The sequence below is a fragment of the Solanum lycopersicum genome, chromosome 6 (genome assembly GCF_036512215.1).
Source record: "Solanum lycopersicum chromosome 6, SLM_r2.1".
Taxonomy (NCBI): Eukaryota; Viridiplantae; Streptophyta; class Magnoliopsida; order Solanales; family Solanaceae; genus Solanum; species Solanum lycopersicum.
Window position 1 is genome coordinate 16,753,575 of NC_090805.1, and position 10,088 is coordinate 16,763,662.

At 34.7% G+C, this 10,088-nt stretch overlaps 1 protein-coding gene across 1 annotated transcript; it reads left to right on the plus strand.

Moving 5' to 3' along the window:
- The first annotated feature begins 5,455 nt into the window (after nucleotides 1-5,455).
- On the plus strand, nucleotides 5,456-5,992 carry LOC138349250 (uncharacterized). The gene is made up of 2 exons (XM_069299566.1): nucleotides 5,456-5,743; nucleotides 5,792-5,992. The coding sequence occupies exons 1-2, from the start codon at nucleotides 5,456-5,458 to the stop codon at nucleotides 5,990-5,992; spliced, it is 489 nt and encodes a 162-aa protein (XP_069155667.1).
- Nucleotides 5,993-10,088: the final 4,096 nt, after the last annotated feature.

Sequence of the window (10,088 nt, forward strand, 5' to 3'; positions counted from 1 at the left end):
GCCCCATACTTGGTGCAATTCTTCTGCTGCTTTCTTCATTCCCCTCGACGGCAAGTGTGACGGAGCGTCATAGGCACGACGGTCCGTCGAGGGACTTCGTTACAAAATACTTCAACTCTTGGAATCTGGGTACTGGGATCACTTCTCTGATCTTCGCAACGAACCTGCAGGACGGACCGTCATATCCATGACGGACCGTCACAAGCTTCGTAATCCCACACTTGGTCAGACATCCCCATCTTCCTTCAGCAGCTTCTCTACACTGCCACCTACAGACCGTCACAAGCACGACGGACCGTCATTTGCTCCGTAGGTGTTCTCTTCTTCATTTTTCACTCGAAATCTCCGCATTCAGCTTTAGACAGATTTCCTGCAAAACAAAGAAAAACTTATATCAAAATTAGCACAAAAAGGCTTTCGGACACACTAAACTTAAGGAAAAAGTATTAACTATATCGTGAAACAACGGTATATCAAGGCTTAAACATGTTATTGGGTGAATTTTTTGGCATAAAGTCAAGAGTTTAACTTCAAAAAGTTATGGGTTCTCTTACCTCTTGGTCCCTTTCCCAAGAGACCCCTTAAGGTTCAAAATATTCATTTCGAAAACTAGGATTTTTCCCCATTGCATGACCATTTCACTAGCTCCAATTGAATCATAGGTTGGTTATGTTTTCTGGTTGAAAACTAGGGATGATACGTGTTTTCGTGATGATTATGTTTTTATATGTATGTTTGGAATTATGTCACTTATGTTGGTGTTTCCGAAAATGTAACTACGTGTGTATGTATGTGTTGTCGTGGCTATTGATCATGGTTTAGCATTTGAAATGGCAAGATAGTTCTTTATATTTCATGTACACATGTTGATGTAAATGTGATGTTCATATGATTTGAAATGTGGCTGATCTAAGGGTTAATGTCTTGGCTAAACAAATACATAAAGACGCACCTGAAACGTTCTAAACGCACTACGAAATTCCCCTAAGAACTAGGGTGTAACTTGATGAAAGAATGCAAAAAAATTAAAAGAAAATTTTCAGCTTCTATTGATTAATTTCGGTCAGCAAAGAGGGTTCAAAATATGGAAAAAAATGAATTAAAACAACTCAAGTCATGGATGATTGAATCTGTGCCATCACCATGTTAAAAAAACCATGAAAATAAAGATGTAAAAAAGAAATGTGGTGAAGGGGATTCGAAGCATGGTATTGGCTGGAAAATGTAAATTAATAGAAAAAATAAGAAATTAAAGGAGTGGGATTAGAACCCCCAACCTCTCAATCAGATTTAAGGAAGAGTAAAAAGAAAAATAAAATAAAATCTGAGGCGTGAGAATCGAATCCACGACCTCTAGACGGTGAAGGAGAGTAAACAAAATAAAATAACAGAAATATGAGGCGTGGTAATCAAACCCATGACCTGTAACAAGTGAAGAAGAGTCAAAAGAAATAAAAGAAAAGATATGTGAGGCATGGGAATCAAACCCACGACCTCCTAGGTTAAGGAGAAAAATTAAAAGAAATAAGAGATGGGCTGTGGGGTTTTGAAACAAACAACCCCTCGGCCAAAAGAGAGAAATTTAAAGGCCATGAAAATAAAAAGAAAATGAGTTTGTGGGGGTTGAATACCACATCCTCTTAGTTCCATAAAGCGAAAAATGAAGAGAGAAATAAAAGGAAAAATAAAATGAAGGCATTGGGGCTCGAACTTTGGTCCCCAAGCCGTATGGATCAAATAAAAATGAATAAAAAAATGTAACTATTGTTCAAGGGATTTGAAAACCGGATTCCCTTTCCCAAATTTCGTATTGATACATAAGCCATACGTGAATTTAATGTTTAAATATAATGCTTCCTACTTAGATCGAAATTGAGATCTTAGCATACATACAAGATGGATAAGTTTTGTACCACATAATCTTAGGCAGATATGAATCACTTAAACGATTTATGAATGAATCCTCATGGATTGTATATATAGATCCATAAGTCTAACATACGTTTTAAAAAAAAGTGAACTTAAGATGTATGAAATGAAATGATGTAACTCTAGAAGGGTTACGTAAGAGTGCAAAACACACAAAATAGCCAAGTGTTTTATCATATGATGAAAAGAATATTATGTTATGATATGATGAAAACCTAATAGGGTTAAGTAAGAGTATAAAACACACAAATGGCCAAGTACATTGTCATATGATGAATTGAACATTCACGTAAAATAGGGTGACTAATTATGAAGAACAATGGTGCTAATGTTAATGAATGTGGTGACAACATGATATGAGGCTAATGTAAAAGTTGAGAGAGATCTCAAATGAGCCTAAGTAAATGTTACCAAAATGTACTCACCTATGAGAGTGTAAAGTTGATGGAGAGACCAGTCTCTATGAACACTCTAATGAAAGTATTGAGATTAACACACTTAATACTAGTGATGATATGAGAAATCATCTATTGAGGTATGATGTCCTCATACTAGAAGCCAGCTTCCATGAACTTTGAGTTGAATTTAATGGAACTTTATACTGAGCACCGATAGACTAGATATGAGCGGTGATGCATTCTTTTGGTAAGGCCGGAGGTTCACGTAACTCTAATGAGATGAGACTGTACGGCATGGCGAGTAAGGGTCTCCTTATATATCCTAGTCTTCGAACCTATACTGCCAATATAGGGAACTAACTGGGTTCAATTCCTATGTAATCTAGCATCTTTGGGTTACTTTTGCCAGTGATTTCACCTCTTTTTAGTGTAGGGTATCATGACACTATATTTCATTATTCTCACATGTTCTATGTTGGTTAAAGTTAAAGTTCCCAATGAATGAATGAATGAGGCCATCCCCAAATGATGCACATATAATGAAATAAATGGTACCAAAGGTGTTAGGGCACGATGATCAAGAGGTCAGTTAGACTCAAGCAATAACATTAGTTCATTCTTGGTCATTGCACCGCGAACCCGATGAAAGTCTTTAAATAAATTCTAGGCATAGCTGGTGTTCATACTAGCGTATAAATGAAATGAAATAAAGAACGTATGAACGAATGAAGCAGACTCTGTGTTTGCTAATGAAGACTTCCTAGTTGAGGTCCTTATGTTGAGCCCTCATTTTTGGGAGGTCTTGATGTCATGTCCATGATTCCAAGGTCTTATGGCATATGAACGAATGATATGAAAAATGTTATGTGTTATGTGCAATATTTTATGTGCTATATGCAAGATGTTTTGTGTTTTGTGCAATATGATAAGTATGATGATGAATGTTGCTCTCATGGCAGTACTTTCCTAATCCAAATTTTGAAAGCTCATCAATTTTCCTGATCCCAATTAGGTAAGTCCATTGGCTTGACTTTCCATAATCATGTTGCTAGGAAAGAGCTATTCTTACTAATCCATGTCCTTGGTGTTTGATTGCATATACCCATACTTAGTACAAGTGTGTACTAACCTCATACAACTCTACAATTTTAAGTGCAGGCACAAGTGTATGCTACAGCTATAGGTTGATGATGATTCTATCTGGACGTGGAGCATTCATCCGGACATGTAGGCCCTCATGCTTTTGAGGATGCTTGCCCATTATATTCTAGCTTAGTTATAGTATTAAGCTAGTGGAGTATGTTCCACTAGCGTTTCTTTCCCTTTTTGTTCAGACATTGTATTGGTGCCATTTTGGCAAGTGTACATTTAATGCTATATTAAACTATTTCAATCATTGAATGATATTAATCATATATGGTTGATGGTTAACAACTATGAATCAAATATTATGATTAGTATATATGTTAAGAAAATAAAAAGTTTCAAATTTTCCGCTAAAACTAACCTAGTTGAAGTAAGAAAGACGTAAGTAGGCTTGTCTGCAACCTCTGAGAGGTCAACGACGTCGGTCTCGTCTGGGGTCTAGACATCGATTGTGACAGCGAAATAGGGAGGAACCGAGTAGGGGAGCACTAATTCCACACCAAATATGACTTCAAAAATCGATCAATAAATTTGAAGATGGAAACAACTTCAAATAGAGACCCCTTTTAGAACATAGAACAAAAAATATTATTTGAATTTCATAAGTAAAGAAAAACTCTAAACCTTGACAGTGAAAGAGAAAGGTGTATTTATAGGGGAATTCTACGGCAGACTTGGGGGTGGGTGGGGAGCTGGAAAAATGGATAAGAACCAAGCCCACGAATTTGAATTCAAATAGAATTCTATCAAGAAATAGAGCATACTCCAAATTGTTCTTAGAATTTTAACTGATTGAAATAGAAGTTGAAGTCTAAGATCAATTTGATGTCCTAGAAGAGCCACACGACACGATCTCCTGCTAAAAGGACGAAAATGTGCCCTTTTGCTACTAAAATCGTACAAAGTGAAGAGGGACTTTGAGGAAGAAGATAAGAACTTGATGCATACTAACTGTACGCGTTCCTCACTTCTTTCCATCTGTCTCCATTTGCTTGATATTGTAAATTCATGCCGCTTGCGTCCGTGACTGGAATAGCTCGAATATACGCTTGCCTCGTAGTGAATTCCAATTCGGATTTATGTTGCTATTGACGTTGTTTTATTTGCAATGGGATTCTAAATTGTATGGGTATTTACTAATCTATTTGTATTGATATATATTGCCATTGGACTTGAGTTTTGGGTTCTGCCAATTTAAAATATATTGGGATGAAAAGAGAGTTGACAGATTTGTATGAAAAATCGATAAATAAGTTGCAAAATTAGCCATTGAATTAAGAACTTAGCTAAAAAGAGTTAATTCGCAAATTTGGCTAAAAACATAGATGAAACGAATCAATACAATTAATTTACGAGCTTCTAAATATCAACAATATAATATGATTAACTTAATCGTTAACTAACTCGTCAAAATTATAACCATAATTTAAACTAAACTAATTCAATAATATATTTACTAAAATTAAAATATTTTGATATGATTTTCAAATGTTTATAAATATCTTAATTATATAATCAATTTACAACTCAAAATTCTATAAAAATGACTAAAATAACATTCAAAAGTTTTAAAAAATATTTTTTTTTATAAATTAAATATTTTAAAGTATTTGAAATTAAAGAAACTCTAAAGTTAATTCCTATCATAGAGGGTCAAAATTGGGTGTAACAATTGTGAATTCCTCTAGAGTTGGGTTGGGATGTGCTCTTATGCAATATAAAAGGTGATTGCCTATGCTTCAAGGAAACTTAAAGTCAATGAGAATAATTATGCTACCAATGATCTTAAGTTAGCGACAATTGTTTTTGCCGTAAAAGTAGGGATGCATTATTTGTATGAGGTTCACATTGATTTTTTTACCGATCCCAAAAGTCTACAATAAGTGTTTAATCAAAACGAGTTGAATCTTCCCCAAATAAGGTGTCTAGAATTATTGATGTATTATGACATGATTGTCCTTTATCACCCTGGTAAAGCTAACATGGTAGCGGGTGCTCTTAGTAGATTGTCGATGAGTAGTGTGGCTCATGTAGATGAAGAAAAGAAACAGTTGGTTTTTGATATTTATAGGTTTGCCAAAGTAGGTGTTCAACTAGCGGATTCCACCAAGGATGGTGTCATGGTCCATGATGTTTCTGAGTCATCCTACGTGATGGATGTGAAAGCTAAGAAAGGTTTTGATCCCATTATGATTGAGTTGAAAGAGGTGGTGCTTATGAAATCCATTGAGTCTTTCTTCCAGGTGGAGATGGTGTCCTTAAATATCAAGGCAATTTATGTAATCCAAATGTCAATGATTTGTGGGAACAAATCCTAGAGGAAGCACATAGTTCTCCGTATTCACCCAGGATCCACCAAGATGTACTATAACCTACAAGAAGTCTTTTGGTGGAAAGGGATGAAGAATGATTTTGCAGAATTTATGGCGAAGTGTCCCAATTGTCAACAAGTGAAAGTTGAGAAGAAAAGACCGGGAGGGTTGTCCCAAGATATTGCTATTCCTACTTGGAAGTGGTAATACATGAACATGGACTTTATTAATTATTTTCCTCGCACTCGATGACAACATGATTCAATATGGATAGTAGCAGATTGAATGACGAAGTCGGCTCATTTCTAACTCATCAAAATTTCATTTCATATTCGGCGCAGGACTATGCCAAAATGTACTTGAGAGAGATGGTAAGATTGAATGGTGTGCCATTGTCTATCATTTTGTTTGTGGTACTGAATCAACCTCTCAATTTTGGAAGTCATATCAAAAGGGTCTTGGTACCAAGGGTAGGATTAACATGAATTTTCATCCCCAAACTGATGGGCAAGCGGAGTGTACTATTCAAACATTAGAACACATTTGAGGGATTGTGTGATCGATTTTAAGGGTAATCGGAATGAACATTTGTAATTGATGGATTTTGCCGATAATAATAACTACCGTTCGAGTAAAGGTTTGACTATGTTTGATGCTCTTAGTAGTAGTATGTGTAGATCTTCTATAGATTGGTTTGGGGCAGAGAAGTTTCTTTGAAAGGCCCAGAGTTACTTTTTGAAGTTATTTTAAATATTCATCTTATTATAATACGGTTGAAAACGTCTCAATGTCCACAATAGTCATCCATCGAGGTCATAAGAAGGGATCGTGAGTTTGTTGTTCATGATTGGGTTTAGTTTAAAATCTCACCTATGAATGATATAATGAGGTTCATTAAGAAAGCAAAGCTTAATCCCTGGCATATAGGCCCATATAAAATTTTGAAAGGTATTAGTAAGGTTTTTTATGAGTTATACTTTCCTAATGAGTTGGCATCGGTGTATCCGGTTATCTATGTCTCTGTGATTAAGAAGTGTTAAGGAGATCGACGACCATAATTCCCGTAGAATGGTTGGCAGTTGATGAAAGTCTCTCTTTTGAGGAAGTTTTCATTCAGATTCTTGACAGACATATTAAGAGGTTAAGTAATTAGGAAGTTTGTTCCATAAAGGGGTTGTGGAGGAATCACTTAGTTGAGGGTGTTAATTAGGAGGTGGAGGATGATATGATGTCCCTATATCCTTATTTCTTTCCTTCTACTCATACTCTAGTTTGAGGTAATGAGTTCTTCTAGGCATGTTCTATTGTTGGGAGTCATGTCTTCTTTATATGTCCCACGGTGTCCTTAAGATATGCTTGTTCATGAAATATTATGTTTTGGAAGAAAATAAATTATATTGATTTTATTCATGTTGTATTGCATTAAGTATGAGTTTTCTATACTTCTCATAAGGTAATTGTTGAACGTGCTTTAGTTATTGTTTTTTATATTAAATTTTATATTAACTTCATGAGATTGTGTTGAGAATGCTTTTGAGATTGGACAGGTAATTCCTCCTAGAACAAGAGAAATGCATAACGTTTCATGCATCTATTCCTTGAGATGCATTGAATGTATTTTACTTAGAGTATATGTTTGCTCTTTAAATTTGTGCATTGTTATGATGTTGCATGAATGATGGGTTGCTAGTCTTCAGTCTGGATTTCTGTAAGGTGTCTAGAGCGTCATTCGAGGATGAATGGTCCCAAGGGGAAGATAATGTAACACCCCATATCCAAATAAGAGTAATGAACAAGAAATTCAAAACCTTTAGGTGTCATCCATGATAAACTTATGATGTTTGCGTAATGAAGAAATAACTTGTTATGCAAGTGTTTACAATCTTACGTAGTAAAGTAACCATACCAAGGGTTGGGATTGTGTTCTAAGGGAGTAGTTTTGAGAATTGATAGAAAAATAAAATTAAGTTCTAATTAGTCATAACTAAAGATATTATCGATTAAAAAAAGATAAATCAAAGTGGCTACACAAGCGTCAATTATCAATGGGGTTTTGTCACAGGTAAGCAAAAATCACAAATACAAAAAGTACTAATAAAGGAGACGGGATTGTTGGGATGTGATAGGAAACGGGATAAACTAAATCATTGGGTACATGATGTTAATAGAGAAATCCTATAATATTTGTGAGTATCGTAGACTTTAATAGGGATAAGTTTTCTCTCAAACGACTAACCCATATCAATTGGGTTCCTCTCGGAAACTAACTTGTAACGTCAATAACAACATCCGCCTAATCAAACTCACTCATTCGAGCTGAGTGTGTGGGAATAAGACATGGGTTCACCCTCTCAAGCTGAACCTCATGTCAACCACTCCCACAGACCAATAATTTAGTACTCTTAGTTTCACGACCTCTCTCTCAAGAGAGACAAAAACACATATATGAGACTATATTTTAAACTACAACCTCATTAAGTTCATCCATAACCACTAAACAAAATCACATTCAAACTACGAATAAACTATCAGCAAGCAAGACCAAATAACTAACATAACCCATATTCACAAAATCATACCCAAAGAATTTGGGTTTAAAATAGAAATATAAAATAGATAGATATTTATGCCAAAATAAGTTTGCATTCAAATGGGTATGAATATTTTAAGTCTCAAAAAAATCCAAGTGTATAGAATCCAAGTTACCTAACTCCTAATTCTTGGAGCTTAAATCATTTGAATCTTCAAAATCTCCAAAACCTCTCAAAACATCGAGTTAAAAAATAGAAGTCTGATAAAAAAACTAATGTTCAAAGATAAAAATTTTGGCAAAACTCTATAAAATTTGATACAATTCTATATAATTTTAAAGTAATCTAAAACACTAACTGAGTATTTATACTTTTCAAAAATCTTTGGTGCAAAGAAACACTCGACCAAGTTAGTAAAAATCACTAATAAACTTAACGATTCACCCATTGGTATAGTCTATTGCCATCTCGCTCTATCCTTCAACACCGTCTTTTTTTGGATCATTAGGTTACATATAACTGCTTTGTAGAAATCCTTGATAATACATGGACTACACTTTTACACCACCAATTTGATATGTTCCTTTAGGGCTGAGCACACTAGAAAAAAGGTGGTCTTCAAACTTATATATGACACGCCAAATGTACTCGGCAATCCTCAGGCCTTTATTTCTTCGTTATTTTAAACCTTTGCGTTCCTTTTTTCCAAATATTGTCCATTCTTTGACTCAACTCAACATATCTAAAAATCAAGGTTATTCATCAGTTATTGCGAAAAATAAAAATTTGAGGACACTAATTCTATTAAAAAAATATAGCCCTAATGAGTCAAATTTGCGGACTTATCAACACCCCAACTTTAAATTTTTCTTGTCCTCAAATAAACTCAAGTTCAACAGTTCAAAAAGGATTTCTCAAACAGTGCTTCACAAGACTCAATCATGAGTGTACACTACAAGACTAAGTTTACTCATGCAAGGATCAATTCTGTACCCAAAGATTAAAGTTTTGACACACCATTACCAATGATTCTCAAGCTCGCAATACTTACTTCAAATGAAAGTTTAAACCAACAAAATCATTCAAATTCCCTCACACCATTGATTATTCCATTAGACACATATGAGTATAATCATTTAAAGTTTGGGAATCACATACAACACTCACTCTCAATGTATGCTTTCACCCATTTGTTTGCTCATATTTTCCAATCAACATTTGTTTCAGCTCTCTAAAGATCAAAAAGATCTTTTTAAGTCTTGTGAGGGGGATGAGTACAATGGTATGATCTTTGAGTCTCAATTACTATGATCCTCATGAAATGTGGTACTCACAACACTTTCTTTCATTTCCTTTATTGCTCACAAGTCATACCTTTATTCATTTTCCATAATATGTTGTATATCCCTTTTTCTTTTATAATTTATTCCATAACTTTTGGTTTTTCATTCTTTTTCTTTTTCTCTTCTCTTTTATTATGAAGGGGTTCAAATTTTCTCAACACATAAATAGAAGGGATCATTCTTGCACTTCTTGACTTCCCTTTTCTTTTCACTACAACCCCAACATAGGATTTTGGCATAAGTTGTCTATTTCTAACAAACCAATAATCATGAGAATTATGGGTAATGGATCGAGAAAGGTTGTGTTTTTATCATGTACCTTTAAAAGAAAGGTAAGGCTTAAAGGGTGTTCAAGAGGGGTTCACACACTGAAAAGGTAGGTCACAAAAGAGGTATATTTTAAATTGGCTCACACTCTACAAAGATTCC

Coding starts and splice junctions, on each gene's coding strand:
- LOC138349250 (XM_069299566.1), top strand. CDS start 5,456: ATGGTAGCGGGTGCTCTTAGTAGATTGTCGATGAGTAGTGTGGCTCAT. Junction 5,744..5,791: donor TGGTGTCCTTAAATATCAAG/GCAATTTATGTA, acceptor AACAAATCCTAG/AGGAAGCACATAGTTCTCCG.